Here is a 23,291-nt window from a genome sequence, read left to right on the forward strand (position 1 = left end):
AGATGATTACCCAGTTATGCCAGTACCATTCATCTTTTCCTCACTAATTTGAGATGCTATGTGTAATCATATCTAAAATTCTAGGTTCTCTATTCCATTGGTCTGTTATTCCTATACCTGTTCCACACTGTTTTAATTACTCAGGGCCTAGGTTTTAATAGCTATTGCATTCGTCCCCGTCTACCCCCACACCCCTTTAAAATAATTTTTTAAACCTGTTCTTATTCCATTAATGCTTCAAAGAAAAAAAAATCCTTTAACATATGAATGATGCTAAAACTCTGCCCACCTCAAGTGTTTGGAGGGTTGCACTTTTTTTTTTTCTTTTTTATTAGTTGGAGGCTAATTACTTCACAACATTTCAGTGGGTTTTGTCATACATTGATATGAATCAGCCATAGAGTTACACGTATTCCCCATCCCGATCCCCCTCCCACCTCCCTCTCCACCCGATTCCCCTGGGTCTTCCCAGTGCACCAGGCCTGATCACTTGTCTCATGCATCCCACCTGGGCTGGTGATCTGTTTCACCATAGATAATATACATGCTGTTCTTTTGAAACATCCCACCCTCACCTTCTCCCACAGAGTTCAAAAGTCTGTTCTGTACTTCTGTGTCTATTTTTCTGTTTTGCATATAGGGTTATCGTTACCATCTTTCTAAATTCCATATATATGTGTTAGTATGCTGTAATGTTCTTTATCTTTCTGGCTTACTTCACTCTGTATAAGGGGCTCCAGTTTCATCCATCTCATTAGAACTGATTCAAATGAATTCTTTTTAACGGCTGAGTAATATTCCATGGTGTATATGTACCACAGCTTCCTTATCCATTCATCTGCTGATGGGCATCTAGGTTGCTTCCATGTCCTGGCTATTATAAACAGTGCTGCAGTGAACATTGGGGTGCATGTGTCTCTTTCAGATCTGGTTTCCTCAGTGTGTATGCCCAGGAGTGGGATTGCTGGGTCATATGGCAGTTCTATTTCCAGTTTTTTAAGAAATCTCCACACTGTTTTCCATAGTGGCTGTACTAGTTTGCATTCCGCATTCCCACCAACAGTGAAAGAGGGTTCCCTTTTCTCCACAGCCTCTCCAGCATTTATTGCTTGTAGACTTTTGGATAGCAGCCATCCTGACTGGCGTGTAATGGTACCTCATTGTGGTTTTGATTTGCATTTCTCTGATAATGAGTGATGTTGAGCATCTTTTCATGTGTTTGTTAGCCATCTGTATGTCTTCTTTGCAGAAATGTCTGTTTAGTTCTTTGGCCCATTTTTTGATTGGGTCATTTATTTTTCTGGAATTGAGCTTCAGGAGTTGCTTATATATTTTTGAGATTAATCCTTTGTCTGTTTCTTCATTTGCTATTATTTTCTCCCAATCTGAGGGCTGTCTTTTCACCTTACTTATAGTTTCCTTTGTAGTGCAAAAGCTTTTAAGTTTCATTAGGTCCCATTTGTTTAGTTTTGCTTTTATTTCCAATATTCTGGGAGGTGGGTCATAGAGGATCTTGCTGTGATTTCTGTCAGAGAGTGTTTTGCCTATGTTCTCCTCTAGGAGTTTTATAGTTTCTGGCCTTACATTTAGATCTTTAATCCATTTTGAGTTTATTTTTGTGTATGGTGTTAGAAAGTGTTCTAGTTTCATTCTTTTACAAGTGGTTGACCAGTTTTCCCAGCACCACTTGTTAAAGAGGTTGTCTTTTTTCCATTGTATATCCTTGCCTCCTTTGTCAAAGATAAGGTGTCCATGAGGGTTGCACTTTTAACCACAATATGTCACTGTCCTTTTTATACTTCACTTGATAAAAAATCTATTTTTTACTATGTGCTGTGTTAATCACATCAGTATTCTATTTGTCAGTGCCCAAACAGGTAAGGACAAAGAGACAGAACATGCAGTTGAGACTCAGCTTCTAAGAATGATTTCAGAATGATCTTTGTATACAATCCTTACTTGGTTTTTTATTCCATTATGGATTCTTTGTACAAAAGTTAGATATCTGTCAAAGATTCATGAAAAAACAGGGAGGGGCCCTTAAATGAGTATTAAACTTATAAAATCTATATGCAGTGGATAAAAATGCAAGTGTAAGAAGTCACCTTGAAAAAACCCCAATAACTTGTCAGAATAATAGGATCTGAGTATTCGCTCGCTCTTCTAGGAGCTGGACATATAGCAGTGAACAAAACAAATAGCCCTGCCTTCAGGTAACTTAAGAATACCGTAACCTCACTGGGTTATATCTAATTTATAATAAGAATACACCCAAAGAAAGAATACAGTTGACCCTTGAACAATATGGGTTGGAACTGCATGAGTCCACTTGGAAACACGTGGGTTTTCTTCAATATATACATAGGTGTGGTTGGCTGAATCTACAAATTTGGAACTACAGATACAGAGAGCTGATTATAAAGTTACACATGGATTTGACTCCGTGGGGCTCAGCCCCCACTAACCTTCGTAATGTTCAGTAATCAACTGTATTTTAATAGAAGAGGAATAGGTAACATAGAAACTTGTCTAGTGGAGAAGGTACCCTCCATGCCCAAATCACTGCAGACAGTGACTGCTGCCATGAAATTAAAAGGCTGGCTCCTTGGAAGAAAAGCTATGACAAACAGCATATTAAAAAGCAGAGACATCACTTTGCTGACAGAGGTTTGTATAGACAAAGCTGTGGTTCTTCCAGTAGTCATATATGAATGTGAGACTTGGACCATAAAGATGGCTGAGTGCTGAAGAATTGATGCTTTCTAATTGTGCTAGAGAAGACTCTGGAGAACCCCTTGGACAGCAAGGAGATCAAACCAGTTGTTCCTAAAGGAAATCACCCTTGAATATTCACTGGAAGGACTGATGCTGAAGCTGAAGTTCCAATACTTTGGTCACCTGATGCGAGGAGCAGACTTATTAGAAAAGACCCTGATGCTGGAGGGCAGGAGGAGAAGGGGGCACCAGAGGATGAGATGGTTGGATGGCATTACCGACTCAGTAGACATGAATCTGAGCAAACTCCAGGAGATAGTGAAGGACAGGGAAGCCTGGTGTGCTGCAGTCCATGGGGTCGCAAAGAGTCGGACATGATTGAGCGACTGAACAACTGTGTGAATGAATCTTAGTGTCTGCTTGAAAGTGCCATCAATTTGTCACAGATTAATTAAAATCAATTAAAACAATCTACCTACCACCCCTTGGCCAGGGCAGAGTCAGCATTCACCACGCATCATTCTAATATTTAAGTTTTCCATGCTGATTTCCTTCACAGACCATATCTCCAAATGGTTAAGTGTTCTGTTCTTTTTGACAGGTTTTCAGTCTGCAGGCCTGAAGCCCAGACTCTGGGCTAGTGAATGCACCGAGGGATATATAGTGGCATAAACTGAAAGGTGCTGGTAAAGCAGCACCTGTTTATGCTAAATGTACCCCGTATATACTTCAATTAATCCTTTCAAGGGTACTTATGACTGCAAAGAGACAGGACGGACTGTTGTAGCTTAGCAAGGTTCGTGGGAAATAGAGGGTCAGAGTGAAGAAGGGTCAGAGTGACAGGAATCAGTGGAGAAAGAGGCAGATTTTGGAGGTCATACAGGCTAAAAAGAAACAGGTCACAGATCTAGCTGAAAAGATCAGGCCACTCATCTGAAGTCTGGGGTGGGCTTTTAAAGTTCAGAGAGAGAATCTGTTCTACAGATGGAAGAGTCTAATATTCTGCATGGCAGGGCAGCCTCTGACCTGTCAAAAGAACATATCAGAATTGGAGGATAAAGAAGGAACGCTGGCAAGGAAAACAGAGGGGAGATCCAGCCACAGGTCAAGGGACAGAGGGAAGGAACCCAGGTTTAGAGAAACCAGGCAGATAGCATTAGGAGCTCTTGAGTCAATGGGCTTGCAACTAAGGACTCTGGCTGCCAGGTCATCAAGTAGGGGTTTCAGTCTCAGAACCCCACTCGGAATGAGCCCACATAAGTAGTGCCCAGGCCCTGGGAGGACCTGGGTGACAGGAATGGGGAATGCACACAGTTATCTAGGTTGGGGGCACATGGACGACATTACCTAATGTTAAGGTATTTTGACCCTTTGATGCAAGGGCTCTTCTTATGTGCCTGCTTAGGGGCAAGAGCAGGGTTAATGTAAGGACTATGCTGACTGGACCCATAAATACCAAGCCCAGGGTTTAGCACATAGTAAGTGTCAATTCCACTTCCTTACCCTCACTGTCCCTTAAAAAAATGTTAAATGTTTCCTCACTTTAATCAGTTTGTTTGTAGTCTGAGAATTCCACTATTTAGCTTGATCATTTCCAAAAGTTCCTCCATCTGTACTATGAAAAGTCTTAAGTAATATTACGCACAGTTAACAATGCTTTTAATTAACAAAATTCTCACCTATATGGGATAAAAATTAGAAATACATATTAGATGTGTCTTTGATCAGCCTTATGCTGGTCTATATTTTATCATGCAGTAATCGAAAGCAAAGCAAATTAAAAAAAAAAAGTTTCTTGGAAATCTTGACAGCTTCAAATATTTAGACCCATTTAGTTCTAATACAAGTTCATCTTTATTGTCAAAAAGTAAAAGCAATATTTTTGTAATACTTAACTACGTAAATGTAAATGAGAACCTTTTTCTCAAAGTACTTATCATGCACTAGGATTTCCTAATTCTTACTCCTTTCCTCTTAAATAGGGGTTAATTGTTCAAGGCCAACAAAGAGCAGTTCTTTTGGATTTTGGTAGAGAGAAAATTTGGGGATATATTAGCAAGCGTGACTGATGTAAGCAGCTAAACACAATAGCCAGCATAGTTATTAACACTGCCTAACATATTCAAGAAAGAACTGGCATAGCTAAATGTGACTGATGTGTGTATATTGTCAGAATCAAAACTTAGAGTTCACAGTTGTGTGTGAACACACTAGATGTTTTAATCATCAGCTCAATTAAATGGGTTCACTGTAGAAAGGGAAAAAAGCCAATGAAAGATATCTACAGGCAGACCTCATTTTACTGTGCTTCATGTTACTGCCCTGCAGATACTGCATTTTCTACAAATTGAACGTCTGAGGCAACCCTATGTGGCTCAAGTCTTCCGATGCCATTTTTCCAACAGCATTGGTGTCTCTGTCACACTTTGGTAATTCTCACAATATTTCAAATATTTTTCATTATTATTGTCATTGTAACATGTGGTCAGTGATCTTTGTTACTATATCTTGCTGAAGATTCAGATCATGGTTAACATTTTTTAGCAGTAAAATATTTTTTAATTAAGGTATGTGCGTTGTTTTTTATATAATGCTACTGTGCACTTAAAAGTATAAACGTAACTTTAAAAAAAATATAGACCATTGTTATTTATTGAATTTGTTACAATATCGCTTCAGTTTTTTATGTTTTGGTTTTTTGGCTACTCAGCATGTGGAGTCTTATCTCCCCGACCAGGGAATGAACCCTCACCCACTGCAGTGGCAAAGCCCTAACCACTGGACTGCCAAGGAAAATCCCTAATTTTTTATGCACTGGGAAACCAAATTTGTGATTCATTTTTTTGCAGTATTTTGCTTTACTGCAGTGGTTTGGAACCACACCTGCAATCTGCAAGGTCTGTCTGTACACAAACCAGTTGGCATTCTTTAGACAGTTAACTCCATAATTAATCCTATTGTGTATATTTCCAGTGGATGCACAAGAATATTCATATGCAGCCTTTTAGTGTTGAATCAGACTTAGCTAAATGACGGTACAAAATTTTTGGTGATATGGCCTCTACCCCATTCTTAAACTTTCACATTATGGGTGGGGAGGGGATAATTTCATCACATTGCCTTAAAACAAGAGGATGTTTGGGTATTTTAGAACCAATAATCTCCATTTCTTGTCTTCTCATGACCTTTAGTATTTCACCTAGGAGTAGGGCTGTTAGTGTACTTGGCAGCACAAGTAAATAGAAATTTAAGGGAAACTTAATTTTCCTTTCCATACCATACGTGCAACATTTCAGAGTAAAAGTGATCATTTACTATGAGAGAGAGTTTGTTACAATCACAGTTTTTTATATTCTAGATGTGTTTACAATTGTACTTTAGCATTACTTTTGAAAGGGAAGAGAAAAATAGGCACTTAGGACATTTTTATCTTTTCCAATAAAAATAATAGTTCAAATAATACTAGCAGCTTAATCATAAAAACAGACTATCAGTTAATGCTGAGTATTTCAATCTTCCTGCCAATAACAACAGAATAATAAAATATTTGTATGTCATAGGATGAATATAGGACTTGTATGATTTTAGTAATGTTTTAAAAAATATTATCTACCCTTCAATGACCTAATACTGAAGAACTGCACTACTTCTTGAAAGCATGACTTAGAGGATTTTTAAGCGTTTTCTGAGTCTTCATTTAAATTCTAAGTATCATTAACAAAAATAGTATGAGAAGTAGGGTGTTCTTAAAGCTATTTAGAATAACAGCTTATAATATTTTAAGGCAACCTGAATTATCAGTGCAAATTTTGCTTCACTGTAGAGTTTTCCCTGGCAGTAATTATTTTAAATATGTGACCCAAATTCTTCCACATATTGGAAAGCTTTCAAAGAAGTTGTTGTGTGATTATGCAGGGTGAAGGTATCCCATACACAAGAAAAACCCTATTGTGACCCACTGAAAACTCGAAATTCTGATTTTAAATACCATCAGAGTAAGAGAAACAGACTTGATCCCTATGAAGTCAATGCCCAGAGATAAGTTATTTCTGAAGGTCAAACTGGGAAGTAAGATATCAGAAATGGGTTTCTCCATGAGGACGGAACTTACTAAGTTCCTTTTCACCTGCCCCTCCCTCTCCCAAAATATGGTACTTTCTCTTTGGTAATAATACTTCCTCAGTACCTTAACCCCCCGACACAACCATGTACAGCCTTTTATTATAGGCAGTTTTATACCTGCAGGCTATATATATATATAGTCTTGGAGATCTTTAGAATGGCACTTATGGTTGGGGAACTATTTTTATGACCTGTGCTTCACTTAGATGACAACTTACAAGTAGTGGTCTGGAACATGCCCTTTTCCATGACTTAAGAGGCAGGCTTCATGCTATAGAATATTGCAATGCTACTATTAATACCTTTTTAAACATGCAGCTTCCAGTAGGCTGCTTTCAGAGCTATTTAAAAAGAAAGGGTATAATTTTAATATGGTTGGAAACTAAAATAAAACTGTTAGAATTCCACATAGACATTCTGGCTCAAAGATGCAGGGATATCCCTATTCATCCCCTCTTAAGAACTTCTTTGTTCAGTCACAAATGTTCAGTAAGGTGGAAAAGGTGCAGTCTTACATTTTGAGGTAATGGCTATTAGATTCACTGGGCTGACAAACTATGCAAAAATCTCTGAATACAGAAGAGGAGGTTTAATAGTGTAAGTCAATTCTATCCATGTTTTTAACATTATCAACTTATCATTGAAGTGTGTACCTCAGCACCCTGTTGAAAGGATTAAATTTTGGCAAAATTTAGGAGATTCTTTGAGGAACCAACCATCTGTGCTTTTCACACTGTAAGGAACCAACTACCTACTGTGTAGTCTGCTGACATTCTGCTGCATTATAAATTTCAACACTTGAGTTGCAATTGGCTTCCTAGATGTCAACTATACTTAGAGTCTAACAGAATCTTAGTGACCTGACGAGGTAAGGGTCTGAGGAATACTTTAGTCCAAAAGCCTTTAAAAAAAAAAAAAACAAAACCATCAGACTATATACTGTATACTTTTAAAGTGAATTATGCATAAAAGTCTGTGCAAACTATGACATATATTGCAATAATATTCTCAAAAAATCCTAGAATATTTTAGCATTAAGTTATATAAAATACATCTTTATAAAAGTACAGAATTTTTTAAAGTTTAAATTATACTCACGGAATAGGCAGCCAGGCTCACTTTTTAGTACTAAAATAAGATTTTATCAATCTAAATTATTGCTTAGTCCTATGGAGCCATCAGAAACCTGTAACAAATTCAAGTCCTATTTCTTAAGGAATCATGCCCTAAAAATTCAGCTGTCATTAAGTTAGTCCTTCTGAAACATTTCGACTGAGGCATATCTTCCATAAAACTGTTAACTGACGCTACCCATGGCTTGGTTTGTCAGGATCCAGAATTGAGTCTGGTTGTAAAGTTCCTACTTGTGCCAGGAAGCTGTTCGCTGTTTGTTGTCCCCAGTCGTAGTAGTCTGGAGCAAAACTTGAAAAGGAAAAGAGAGATTTCAATGACTTGAAACATTATGCTGACTGTTGATGACAGGCCTATTTTAGGTCGACAGAAGTGGGCTTCTTATAGATAATCCTAAAGCTTTTCAAGGTAGTTTCTTGAAGCTAGTTTTCCCACACCAGTGCTAGCTATGCACAGCGGCTAGAATACCTCCCACAAAAGTCACCTCAACTCTTCAGAGCCTGGAAGAGTAGTGTTACTGATATACATAGTAATACCAATCACTATGTATATCACAATGCTTTAGCCACAAACTGTATCTGAATCCTAATGGAGAGTCTAACTCACTACCAGTGTGTTTTTGGACAAATAACTTCTGTGCCTCAATGTTAATCTCTGTTAGGATGGGAGTAATATTAGGAACTAACTTGTTGGGCTTTTGTGAGTTAAACTTTTAGAACTGTAAAACTTTTAGAACATACAGTATCGTAATATACAGTCACCACTCAGTCATGCACATTGAATTATTGGTGTTCTATTACCGTTTTCCCCTATGTAATGGAAAGGTCTGGCAGGTAAGGGGTTAGGGCTGCTCCAGCAGATACAGGGGGACATAAATAGGGAGCCGGCACTGCAAGGGGGTGACTGGATAAGAGGACAGTTTTAGGGAAGAGAGTTAGGACACCTTTGACTTCAGGAAGTCCTTCTAGTTCTCCCTTCCTTATCTGTGTTCTTTAGACCTTCTGACCGGATGGATGGTTCTGCTCTTTTTCCCTAATGCCATCTTTTCCTCTATCTGACCAGGATGTCTGCACTCCCTGATCCACTGAGAGAGCAAGGTATTCTCCCAGCTTTTCCTGAATTCTCCTGTGCCTACAGTAAGGGCTCGTTTCAGACTTCTTATGAGGTTTTCTAAGGATTTTACTGTTGGTAATAAAGAGCAGAAAAGCAAGCATATCCTCTATCATTTTACCCCAGGAGGAAAAGAATTTACCTTAAAATGTTAATGACAGGTCTTTAAATTCACAAAGGATTACATAAGACTGGCTTTCACTGCAAAAAACCCCACTCGGCCTGAAGCTGTCCTTTCATAGGAACAGCCAGCAGAGAGAGGAGAGAGGAGCTTGGCAAGCATGAGGTCAACGCTTTCTGCTCCTCTCTCCCCTGCTGGCCTTAAAGCCCCAGAGTGAAAGAGGGCACAGGAGCACTGGGCCGTGGAGTGTGGCTGAAATGTCCCTGGGCTGGGGCGGGGGAGCAGGAGGGAGAGCAGGGGGCAGAGAAGAGAACCCAGGAGCTACCCCACCTCCTGTTTGCAGACCGTGACCACAACCATGACCTTGGCAGACGGTAAAGCACATGGTCGCTGGAGGGAGGGTCTCGACTCTGGCTGCAGTTAGTCTCACCACTCAGGTGTTTCCCCTCCTTTTTCTGTCTGCCTCACCTCCCAGCTCCAGGGTTTTAAGCAGACATTCTGCGTCACCCCCCACCCACCTCTTAGTCTGAATCTATCTCATTGGCTGGGCCCTCAGCCCCCTAGCCATGCCCGCCCAGTAGGAACTAGGTAGGGTCTTACCTTCCCTGAAGTCCCTGAGGGGCAATGTTCCAGGCAAGGTCATCATCACTGTCATACCTTCGAGGGTTGTCAAAGAAGTAAGATCTGGGGCCAAATCCATGGCTGGGGACCATTCCAGGGTTTGTCTGGAGGGACAGTTTAATTGTTCAGTGTACTTTCAGTCACTGTGCCTTGCACAAGGCAAAGATAAATGACATCGCTTTCTTGCAGGAGACTAAAGATGCTGTATTCAGCTGAGTGCACACACCTGTTCAGCTGGAGTGTTCACTTCAGTTGCTTTTATATTGAAGAGGATTAACTTTTTCTCTTATCGGTATGGACAAAATCTCGCAGAGTTCTGCTTGAAGCAGTGAATTGTTGTTGTGTTACTCACTTGGTCATGTCTGACTCTTTGTGACCCCATGGACTGTAGCCCACCAGGCTCCTCTGTCCATGGGATTTCCCAGGCAAGAATATTAGAGTGGGATGCCATTTCCTTCTCCGTGGGATCTTCCCGACCCAGCGTCGAACCTGGGTCTCCTGCATCACAGGCAGATTCTTTACAGCCTAAGCCATCAGGGAAGCCCCACAGCAAAGAATTATCACTGTGTTTAATCTCTCACAGAAAAACTAGACAATACCCCAATCAGCCAAACTAGACAGTCCCAAATAAGATCTAAATCTGTATAATCATGTGGGCATTCACAGCAATGAATTAAAATAATGAAATGACGAAATTTTAAGAGTTTCTTAGCCAGTTTATACAATGTGCCTCTCCTGTTTCTGTCCCCAAGCTGAGTTTACCGCGTAAGAAAATCACAGTTACCCACAGGGCACTGGTTCTAGGACCCCACACAGATACCCAAATCCAAGAGTGCTGAGATCCCTTTTATAAAATTATATAGTACAGTCAGCCCTCAGTCTACGCGGCCTCCACATCTGTGGATTCAACCTGGCCTTTGTTTGGCATCTTTGTCCATATCACTAGTGGGCCATTTAAAAGTTAACCAACAGAGTTTGAAAAAAGGTTATTATGGGATGGGTATCTATATGTGAATTTCTGCTTTTCTAAGGCTAATCTAGCCAAACACAGGAAGCAAAGCAGAACTTATACAAGGTGGAACACCTTCAACTTTACTGTTTGTAGCAGTTCAAGAATATCTATACATAGAATGAAGTTGAACGCTTACAGCACACACGCATACAAAAAGTAACTCAAAATGTATCAAAGACCTAAACATAAGAGTAAAAACTATAAAATTCTAAGAAGAAAATATAGGGGCAAATCTTCATGACCTGGCAAAGAATTTTTAGATATGTCACCAAAAACAAGCAACAAACCAAAAAACATAATCTGGATTTCATCAAAATTAAGTGTTTTTGCTTCAAAAGATACCATCAAAAATGTGAAAAGACAGCCACACAGAGAGAAATTATTTGCAAGTGATGTATCTTACAGGAGTATCTAAAATATATAAGAACTCTTACAATTCAATAGTAAAACTACAACACAATAGGAAAAAGTCAACTCAATGCAGGGAGCTCAAATCAGGTGCTCTGTGACAACCTAGAAGGGTGGGAGATGGGAGGGAGTTCAAGAGGGAGGGGACATATGTATACCTATGGCTGATTCATGTTGATGAATAGTAGGAACCAACCCAATATTGTAAAGCAATTATCCTCCAATTTAAAAAAATGTTTAAGTGGGCAAAGGATCTAAACAGCCATTTTTCCAAGGAAGTTATACAAATGGCCAAATAAATACATTAAAAAAAATACTTGACATCTGTAGTCATCAGTGAAATGCAAATTAAAAGACAAAATGAGATACCTATCACGGTGTCCAGAATCAAAAAGCCAGATAACGACAAGCACTGGGGAGGATGTGGAGGAAACTTCACTATTGGGAATAAAAACTCTCTGGCAGTTTTTCAAAAAGTTAAACCTAGAATACCAAATGACCCAAGCAATTGTACTGCTAGATCCATACTGAAGAGACACGAAGACCTATGTTCAAACAGAAACTTGTAATGAATATTTATAGCAGCATTATTCATAACAGTCAAGAGATGGAAACGACCCAAATGTGCATCAGTGGATGGATAAACAAGATGTGGCATATCTGCACAACGAAATACTGGCCATAAAAAGGAATGAGGTACTAATACATACTACGGTGTGGATGGACCTTGAAAACACTCTGCCAAGCGGAAGAACCAGTGACAGAAAGTGGCATGTTATATGATCCCATTCTTATCAAAGTCCACAATAGGGAAATCTGTAGACACAGAATGGAGATCAGTAGTTGCTTGGGGACAGGGGGATGGGGCATGGTAGATAAAGGGTATGACGTTTCTTTCTGAGGTGATAAAAAATGTTCTAAAAATGGTGGTGATAATTGCACATACCTGAATATATCAAAAACCATTTAATTACACACATGAAATGGGTAAACAGTTTGTTATATGGAAATTATATCTCAAAGCTGTTTAAAATATGTGTATTTAAAATACGTGTGTATATATATACACACACACATATAAAATGGAGATTCTCAAACTTTACAGTGCATTCAAATCACTTGGGGTGCTTATTAAATTATTTAAAATGTAGATTCCCAGAGCCTACCCTGAGAGATTCTCAACTGAGTCCAGGACATGGCCTAAGCATCAATACTTTGACCAAGCAAGCACCCCTTGGGGTTCTGATGTGGATCCAAAGAACCACACCTCTACTACACTGTTACACTGGCTCCAGTGATGTCAAGTATAGAGGCTTGGTTATACCCATTGTATTCTGGATACAAATGGTAGAGAACATTTTTTAAAAACACCCCACCTGCAGGATGTGCTCTTTTAAAAGTCAATGAGTATTAGTTAAATTACAAGTTTCTCCCCAAAAGAATATCTTACTTTTTTGTCAAATTACAGAAGTTACAGATTGTTATTCAGTTGCTGAGTCATATCCAACTCTTTGTGACCCCATGGACTGCAGCACTCCAGGCTTCCCTGTCCTTCACTATCTCCTGGAGTTTGCTCAAACTCATGTCCATTGACTGAGTGATGCCATCCAACCATCTTATCCTCTATCGCCTCCTTCTCCTCTTGCCCTCGATCTTTCCCAGCATCAGGGTCAAAGTTACAGATAGTAATAGGACTATTACTGAGTCATTAGGAATTTAGTTTCTTCTCCAAACCTTATTATGCTGAGGAAAGCCACAGTGCAGGACAGAATTAAAATCATGGGCCTGACTTCCCTTTCAAGATGGTGGCATAGAAGGACCTGTGCGCATCACCTCCTGCGAAAGCACCAAAACTGCAACTAGCTGTTGAACAACCATTGATAGCAGGATGCCAGAATCCACCAATAAAAGATACCCCACATCCAAAGATGACGAAGCCACAGCAAGATGGTAGGAGGGGTGCAATCACAATGAAAAAATCCCATACCCGCCAGGTGGGTGACCCACAGACTGGAGAAGAATAATACCAAAGAAGTTCTCACACTGTTGTGAAGATTCTAAACGCCATATCAGGCTTCCCAGCCTGGGGATCCAACATAGGGACTAGGAATCCCCAGGGAACCTGGCCTTGAGGGTCAGCAGGATTTGATAATAGGACTTCCAGAGGACTGGGGGAAATAGAGACTCCAGTCTTGGAGGGCACAAACAAAACTGCGTGCACCAAGACCCAGAGGAAATGAGCAGCGACCCCACAGGAGACTGGACCAAAATCCCTGCTAGTACTAGAGGGCCTCCTGTGAGGGCATGGGCTGGCAGGGGTGTACCACCGGGATGGGGGGCACTGGACGGTCCCCGTTGGCATAAACCCTCTTGGAGTTTGCCACTAACCACACCATAGAGGTTAGACCCCAGGACTGGGTCGCCTCAGGCCAAACAACTACCAGGGAGGGAGTGCAACCCCACCCATCATCAGATAATTGGATTAAAGCTTTACTGAGCAAGACTTAGTTTTTCCCAGTTCCTCCCATCAAGAAGCTTACACAAGCCTCTTAGCCTCATCCTCAGAGGGCAGACAGAAGCAGCAAGAAGAAACACAGTCCCACAGCAGCTAAAACAAAAACCATAGTACAGAAAGTTAATCATGATGAAAAAGCAGAAAGTTATGTCCCAGATGAAAGGACAAGATAAAACCCCAGAAAAACAACTAAATAAAGTGGAGATAGGCAACCTTCCAGAAAAAAATTCAGGATAATGACAGGAAAGATGATGCAGGATCTCGGGAAAAGAATAGAGGCAAAGATTGAGAAGATATAAGAAATGTTTACCTAAGACCTACAAGAACTAAAGAACTAACAAACAGAGATGAATAATACACTAGAAGGAATCAATAGCAGAATAACTGAGGCAGAAGAACTGATAAATGACCTGGAGGACAGAACACAGCCACAGAACTGAATATAGAAAAAAGAATGAAAAGAAGACAGTCTAAGAGACCTCTGGGACAACATTAAATGCATCAACATTCTCACTATAGGGGTCCCAGAAGAAGGAGAGAGAGAGACAGGACATGAGAAAATATTGGAAGAGATAATAGCTGAAAAATTCCTGAACATGGGAAAGTCCAGGAAGTACAGAGAGTCCCAGGCAGAATAAACCCAAGGAGGAACACACCAAGACACACAGTAATCAAACTGACAAAATTAAAGGCAGAGATAAAATATTAAAAGCAACAAGGGAAAAACAACAAATAACATACAACGGAACTCCCATCAGGCTATCAGCTGATTTCTCAAGAGAAACTCTCCAAGCCAGAAGAGAATGGCACGACATATTTAAAGTGATGAAGGGGAAGAACCAACAACTAAGAATACTCTACCCAGCAAGACTCTCCTTCAGATTTGAAGGAGAAATCAAAAGCTTTCCAGACAAGCAAAAGTTAAGAGAATTCAGCACCACCAAACCAGTTTTACAACAAATGCCAAAGGAACTTCTCTAGGCAAGAAACACAAGAGAAGGTCTTTTACCTACAGAAAATAAACCCAAAACAATTAAGAAAATGGTAATAGGATCATACATATCGATAATTACCTTAAATGTAAATGGATTAAACGCACCAACCAAAAGACATAGACTGGTTGGGTGGATGAAAACGTGCATGTATGCACTTCCATTTACCACATCACTCTACCTGATGCCCCCAAATTGTACATAATTATTTTATATTTTTAAGTTAGTCATGTTCCCATTATGGCTTGCAATTATAATTATCTTTTATTTTTTGTCTGGCTATTGACTGTGAAAACTGATAAACATCTTTTACTATTGTGATTATGTGACTATTACTCACTTAATACCATTGTATCATGATTGGTCAACAGAAAAATAAAAGAACTCTGTCACCAAAACTAGGATCTAATAGAAAAACCTATAATCATTTTTTAAAATCCAGATACATATAAGAATTATCTTGAATTTTTTTGAAAAATACAAATGCTCAGTCATTGCTTTTTTTCTCCAGAGCTCCAGATGTGTTTCTAATGAACAGTCATGCTTAAAAACATCTGGACTACATGATGATCTTCTACTTTTATCTAGTTTGTTTCACTTTTTCTATTTCATATTCAGTGCCCCCATTTCATTTAGTTTATGTTCTCCAATTTCTCCATCTCTCTTTTTTTAATATTCTTTCTCAAGCCTTTATCAGGTATAGTAGAAAAGCTTTTGTATACATAAATATAAATATGTATAATATATATATTTTGGAAAACATGAATTTTTGCCTAACTTAAAAAACTATGACATTTTGATTCCACTTGTTTGACTTAGTATAAATAGAATGCTAGATTTCTAACTAAAAAAATAGATAAGCAGCAAAGGTTTAATGTATAGCATAGGGAACTATAGTCAATATCTTGTAATAATCTATGATGGAAAATAATTTAAAAAATAACACGTGTACTTGTATAACCGTATCGCCTTGCTGAGCACCTGAAACACTGTAAATCAACTATACTTAATAAACACATATATTAAAAAAAAATCATGGACCTGGGAACCAGGATGCCTCAGTTTGAATTGGCGCTCTGTCCCCTACCAGCCATGACTCTGGGCCTCAGTTTCCTCATCTCAAAATGAGTATTATATTCATCTAGTTTACAGAGCTATTGTGAGAATTAAAGAATTTAGTATATTTAAAATGCTTAGAACGAGGCCTAGCACATATAAGTGCTACACAGTTGTTAGCTATTTTTACCAAATACTGTATGTAATAATGCTTTTAACCCTGGCGGTCTTGCCCAGGGGTATTTTATGAACACCAGGGCTTCACCAAGCCAAACCTGACACTCAGATTTACCTGCTAATGAGAATTACTTCATGACTACAATATAAAAAAATGGGAAGGGCTTCCTATTTATGATTTTACATTGTTCATGCTGAATTCACTCTCTCGGGATGAATCAGGAGATAATGTCCTTTAGGGAATAAAGAATCATTTTCACTCATTAACACGCTACTGCAGATGAGCCCAACAACTGCTGGAGGTTCCTGGGATGCTTTCAAGGATCAACAAGGTCATACCTATTTGCATAATTAGCATATTAAGAAGCTATTTACCTTTTCTATTGTGTTGACACTGGTACCAGTGATGCAAAAGCTGTAGTTAGCAAAAAAAAAAAGCACGTTTCAAAGCAGTGACACCAACTGTTCTAGCAGTTACTGTGCTCCTCACCACCACACAGTCACAGTTTAAAGAACATTCACTTAACAAAGCAGAAAAAACTGGCCACTGTAATTTTATTACCAGAAAAAGAACTTGTACAACTCTGAGCTATATTTATTTTTTTCACGCAACATGACGGCTTCATGACAACCCTGGTTTTTCAGCTGTGGACATTTGGCAGACACCCTCTCAAAAATGAATGAACTGAGCTGTAAATTCAAGGAAAACATGTGACTATTTGTTTTCACTGATCAAATTTCACCTTTTAAGCAAACAAAGCTTTGGAAACCTTGTATTCTCCACCGTGAGGTTGACAGGTTCCCAATATTTGATTTTTCTGATGATCAGTGGTGAGATTAATGAATGAGATGTTTTTCTTATATTGTATAATGGAAATATAACTTTTGAAAGATATGCATAACTCAATAAACCAAAATTTTCCAAGTGACCAATACATGACATGACAAAACCATGCATGGGTATAAAGATCCATTCAAAGTGCAAGGTAGACGGGGAGGAGAGAAGATGGCGGAGGAATAGGACAGGGAGATCACTTTCTCCCCCACAAATTCATCAAAAGATCATTTGAACGCTGAGCAAATATCAAAGTGCAGGGTAAACCAACAGATGTTAACATAGAAAACAACATGAAAAGTTCACTGATACAGTTTTAGATTCCAAATTGCAGCTAAGGAATCTTAAGAAACCATACCTCATTGAGTTTGAGTGTATATTAAAAAATACTCACATTTATATTAAAATGTGAGACTTGATTTTCTTCATATACTTCAAAACAGCATTTCACAACAGAAGCAGATAGGAGAATCCAGCTGTCTTCTATTAAGCTAGACATTAAAAAGAGTCACAAAATTTAAACAATGAAGAAGAACTAAAGAACCTCTTGATGAAAGTGAAAGAGGCGAGTGGAAAAGTTGGCTTAAAGCTCAACATTTAGAAAACTGAGATCATGGCATCTGGTCCCATCACTTCATGGGAAATAGATGGGGAAACAGTGGAAATAGTGGCTGACTTTATTTTTTTGGGCTCCAAGATCACTGCAGATATGATTGCAGCCATGAAATTAAAAGATGCTTACTCCTTGGGAGGAAAGTTATGACCAATCTAGACAGCAGATTAAAAAGCAGAGACATTACTTTGCCAACAAAGGTCCGTCTAGTCAAGGCTGTGGTTTTTCCAGTAGTCATGTATGGATGTGAGAGTTGGACTATAAAGAAAGCTGAGCACCAAAGAACTGATGCCTTTGAACTGTGGTGTTGGAGAAGACTCTTGAGAGTCCCTTGGTCTGCAAGGAGATCCAACCAGTCCATCCTAAAGGAGATCAGTCCTGAGTGTTCATTGAAAGGACTGATGTAGAAGCTGAAACTCCAACTTTGGCTACCTGATGCAAAGAGCTGACTCATTTGAAAAGACCTGGATGCTGGGAGAGACTGAGGGCAGGAGGAGAGGGGGACAACAGAGGATGAGATGGTTGGAAGGCATCACTGACTCAATGGACATGAGTCTGAGTGAACTCTGGGAGTTGTTGATGGACAGGGAGGCCTGGCGTGCTGTGGTCCATGGGGTCATAGAGTCGGACACAACTGAGTGGCTGAACTGAACTGAACTCTCCTCACTAATTTGTTTTGGAGAATATAGTTCTTTTTCATAAAAAAAATTATGGTAACACATTATGGGTTTATTTATAATTAATTAACAAATATTTTTAAAAATTACACATATACACAGCTCCAAACTAGCTTGTTGGTGTACTCAATAACTTATCGATGCGACCCCAAATAGCCAAAGCAATCTTGAAAAAAAGGAACAAAGCTGGAGTAGGCATCATGCCCCCTGATTTCAAACTATTTTACAAAGCTATAGTAATCAAAACAGTATGGTATTGGCATAGAAACAAGACACATAGATCAACAGAACAGTATAGAGAGCCCAGAAAGAAACCTATGAATATACGGTCAACTAATTTACCACAAAGCAGTCAAGAAGAGGCACTAAGGAAAGAACAGTCTCTTCAATGAATGGTGCTGGGAAAACTGGACTATAATCTTACATCATACACAAAAATTAACTCCAAATGGATGGAAGACTTGCATGTAAGACCTGAAGCCATAAAACTAGAAAAAAGGATTGGCAGTAAGTTCCTCGACATTCATCTTGATGATGATTTTGGGGTCTAACTCCAAAAGCAAAGGAAACAAAATAAAAAATAAACAAGTGGGACTACATCAAACTAAACAGGTTCTGCACAGCAAAGGAAAACCATTAACAAAATGAAAAGGCAACCTACCAAATGGGAGACAATATCTGCAAGTCCTAGACCAGATAAGGAGTTGATATACAAAATATGTAAAGAACTCATACAACTCAATAGGAAAAACAAATGGTACCACTGCACTCCTGTCAGAATAGCTACTATCAAAAGGAAAAGTGTTAATGAGGATGCAGAGAAAAGGGAATCATTGTGTATTGTTGGTGAGAATATAAATTAATGCAATCACTATAGAGGTTCCTCAAAAAATTAAAAACAGAACTACCACATAATCCAGCAGTTCCTCTTTTGCATACTTATCTGAAGAAAATGAAAATATTAATTCAAAAGGATATACACATCCCCATGTTCACTGAAGCATTATTTATAACAGCCAAGATATGGAGACAAACCAAATGTCCACCAATGCATGAATGGATAAAGAAACTGATATGCACGCAAACAAAATATTCAGTCATAAAAAGAATGAAACCTCCTGATAAACCACAATGGCAAAGAATATGACAGAGAATACATATATGGATAACTGAGTCACTTCTCTGTACAGCAGAAATTAATACAACACTGGAAATCAACTATACTACATTTTTTTTTAAAGAATGAAATCTCACTATTTGCAAAAATATGGTTGAACCTTGAGGGCACTATGTTAAGTGAAATAAGTCAACTAGAAAAAGGTAAAAGATAAATAGCATATCATCTCACTTATATAGGGAATCTAAAAACAAACACCAAGCTCACAGATACAGAGAACAGATTGGTGGCTGCCTGAGATAGGAAGGAGGTGGGCGAAATGGGTGAAAGGGGTCAAAAGATACAAACTTCCAGTTATAAAAATGAATGAGTCATGAGGATTCACATACAGCATGGTGACGATAGTTAATACTGTACTGCATATTTGAAAGTAGCTGAAAGAGTAGATCTTCGAAGTTCCTATCACATACACAAAAATTTGTAGACTATGTGTGGTAATACATTAGTTGGACCTATTGTGGTGATCATCTTGCAATATATATAAATGTCAAATCATTACACTGTATACCTAGAACTACTAAATCAATTATACCTCAATAAACAAATAACAACTAATAATGTATCAGTGTAAAGTATCCTGAGGCCAAAAAGTTTGGGAACCACTGCTCTAGATAATACCCTAAACAGTAGATATATTCAAACACAAGAGCCAAGTAACCCCATATACACATAGGGTGTATTAAGGCTGCACACGTCCCTGGATAATGCGACCTGAGAGGACAGATGAACTACCCATTTTATTCTGTCTTCATTTAACTCATTATTTACCATGGAATTTTGCAGAAACTAATGCCTGTGGCTGGCGATTTTTATTTTGGCCAGCCAAAAAGTAATTCTGCTATTTCACTAACACTTTGTGGGTTGTTATGTTCAGTGATTGCACCTGTCACACCTGTAAAGTCTCCTCCGGCACCGTGAGCTTCATTTTCCCTTTCCATATCAGAACCAATCACTTAGGCTTTCTGTCTTCTTTTGGGCTAATATTCACAATGTCTGAATCAGAACTGTATTTTGCAGAACTATCATCTTTGGAGACACTAGTATACAGGTCACTCAGATAATCAGAGAAAGGATCTGCATAAAATTCACCAGAAAATTCTTCATTCAAAATTTCGAGATGCATCATTTTGAAAATTTTACAGTAATAAATTTGCATTTATAATATACACAGGGTTGGAACAAAAATCTAATGGAGCAAAATGTGAATGATAATGACAATCATAAGCTATAGAAGGAACCCTTGATTAATTTTAAGCTCTAACAACTTGGCACAGTGATGTCAACTGTACCACTCTCTAAAAACATGTTGTCTCTGGTCAGTAATGTTTGGGTAACAAAAGACATATTAATGCATCTCCAGTCAATAATGTGTTAATAAAATAGTACTTTGAATGACAGTCTTTCACTCCTTAGGACTCAGATGTCCACTCTCTCCTTCAGACTGCCTTGGATTTTGGGAGTATAGTTGCTAAGCCTCTGACATACTAGGAAGTGGTGAGAAGGCTATGGAAAGCCAAGGAGAAGCATAGAGAACAGCGGGATTTTTGTTAAGAGGCTCCTCCCAGAAAACTTCAACTTCTTCAGAAAAGGAAGAAAAATAATGCACTGGACTCTAGCCTAGAGTCCAATGCCCACTCTCCACATGTTTCTCTGCTACCAATGCAAAAGAATTTGAGTCTGACTTTACAGAAGCCGTCAGGTGTTTCCAATGTCAGGAAAAGTCAGCGGGGGCATAGAATTGCTGTTCTGAAGCTAAAAATGGCAAAAGGAGAGGAAACTGACCCTCAGATCTGGAAAATGGTGCCCACTGCCACTCTATCTTCAGGGGCTCATGGGTCAGGCTGCAGTTCTCCACCAACCACCCCATTCCAGTCTTTTATTTTATTTTTTCCTATTCCTGGCTCATCCAGAGATGAATAAGAAATAGAAAACGCAAGTTGGTCATGAAAACCAATGCTTTCCTTGCCACCCACACTGTGCTCACGTTGACCAAAAACCATCACTCTACTTTTCTGTCTGCTTCCCTGGTGGCTCAGACAGTAAAGAATCTGCCTGCAATGCATGAGACCCGGGTTCGATCCCTGGGTTGGAAGATCCCCTGGAGAAGGGAATGGCAACCCACTCCAGTATTCTTGCCTGGAGAATCGGATGGACAGAGGAGCCTGGCGGGCTATAGTCCATTGGGTCGCAGAGTCGGACACGACCAAGCGAGTCACACACACACACACATTTTCTGTGGGCTTCACAGATCACTGTTCTACCACTAGTTCCTCTGGGTGGAACAGTTCATGGAGCAAAACTTCCACGGGCTCCCTCACACTACCAGGTTTTGCATTTTCTGCCCCACTCCCATAAGGACATTTATATGAAGCTGGTTGACCAGAAATGTGACTGAGTTCGGGGAGTGATTTAAGCATTCTTCACAATAAAGCTGTATTCCCTACCACCCCCTCCCCTAATCACCATCCAGCTCAACACAGGGGTGAAGAGCTGAATTACCATTCTCTATTTTCCTTGGCTAAAATAAAAGCTTCTATATTTGGTTCATAGCAAGTCAAGGCACAAATACTAGTGAGGCAGCTATTTCATTAGAAAAAAGTTAATCACTATCTCTAGGATTCAAGATGCAATTTTTTTTTTTTTTGGTAAAATTAAACTGAAAAACAAATTTCCCTCAAAAGATAATGAATGGAAAAAAGTCTCAATTAAACAAAGGAACTTTTCATATTAGAATAAGATGGAAGAAGATATCAAAAATCTAAGAAAAAATTCCAACTGTAGGCTTTGTCATTAGAATTAGGAGATGTTTTCTGCAAAGAATCCACCTGCAATGCAGGAGATCCCAGTTCAATTCCTGGGTCAGGAAGATCTGCTGGTGAAGGGATAGGCTACCCACTCCAGTATTCTTGAGCTTCTCTTGTGGCTCAGCTGGTGAAGAATCAGGAGACCTGCGTTTGATCCCTACGTTGGGAATATCCTTGGGAGAAGGGAAAGGCTACCCACTCCAGCATTCTGGCCTGGAGAATTCCATGGACTGTATAGTCCATAGCGTCGCAAAGAGTCAGACACAACTGAGCGACTTTCACACTCACTTTCTGCAAATACAAAGTGGTTTACTTACAAGGTCCTTTGTAGAATTTCTGACTCGGAAGAAGTAGACTACTAAGGTGGTAGGTAAGAGTTCCCACACAAAGAGGACCACTCCAAACACTATGTATCCAGCATCTCCCAGCTGATTCTTCAAATCTGCCTATTGAAAAGAGAGGGAAAAAATGGAGAGTCACCAGACTGAGGACAGAATAAGTTTGATTCAGTTCTAGTATGACAGAGACTAAATCTAATACAGTGTAATTTCTTCCCCCTAAAACACGCATGTTGAAATCAGGTACTGTTAATACTACTGTGCCAGACCTTGGTGGTGGGATGAGGGGTGGCGGGGTGGGGGGGCAGTTATTTAAACCATAGTGGATAGATAATTTTAAAAATGTTTTATTTAGTTTTTGACTGCTGGGTCTTCATTAATGCATGGGCTTTTCTCTAGCCATGGTGAGTGGGGGCTACTCTCTAGCTATGGCGCTCAGGTTTCTCACTGCAGTGGGTTCTCTTGTAGAGCGGAGGCTCTAGGGCTTGCAGGCTCAGTAGTTGTGGCACACACACTTAGTTGCCCCTTGGCAGGGTGGGTCTTTTGGGACCAGGGATTGAACCCACGTCCCCTGCATTAGCAGGCAGATTCTTAACCACTGGACCACCAGGGAAGTCCCAGGATAGACAATTATCTTCTTCGAAATACTCAAAGACAGTAACTGCCAATCTCTGATGCTTCATTCCTTCACCCTCCAGGAATCTTCCTTACATCCAAATAAAGTCTCTATGCTGACTTTTCTTCAACAACTGAATAATGATAATGTCCTGCTGCCTTCTCCCAATTCGTTTTTAAAATCATTTTTTGGCTGCACTGTGTGTCATGCGGGATCCTAGTTCCCCAGCCAGGAATCAAACCTGTGCCCCT

The 23,291-nt window shown here is 39.4% G+C and overlaps 1 protein-coding gene across 1 annotated transcript in view; it reads right to left on the reverse strand.

Annotated features, from left to right (window-relative positions):
* Window positions 1-4,357: 4,357 nt before the first annotated feature.
* The window catches only part of GPR137B (G protein-coupled receptor 137B), a 55,648-nt gene continuing 36,714 nt past the window's right edge, over window positions 4,358-23,291 (reverse strand). The window contains 3 exon segments of the mRNA XM_043925886.1: window positions 4,358-8,259; window positions 9,800-9,924; window positions 22,404-22,532. Coding sequence (XP_043781821.1) covers window positions 8,145-8,259; window positions 9,800-9,924; window positions 22,404-22,532 — 369 coding nt within the window. The 3' untranslated portion in view covers window positions 4,358-8,144.

This window comes from Cervus elaphus, chromosome 15 (assembly GCF_910594005.1).
Source record: "Cervus elaphus chromosome 15, mCerEla1.1, whole genome shotgun sequence".
NCBI lineage: Eukaryota > Metazoa > Chordata > Mammalia > Artiodactyla > Cervidae > Cervus > Cervus elaphus.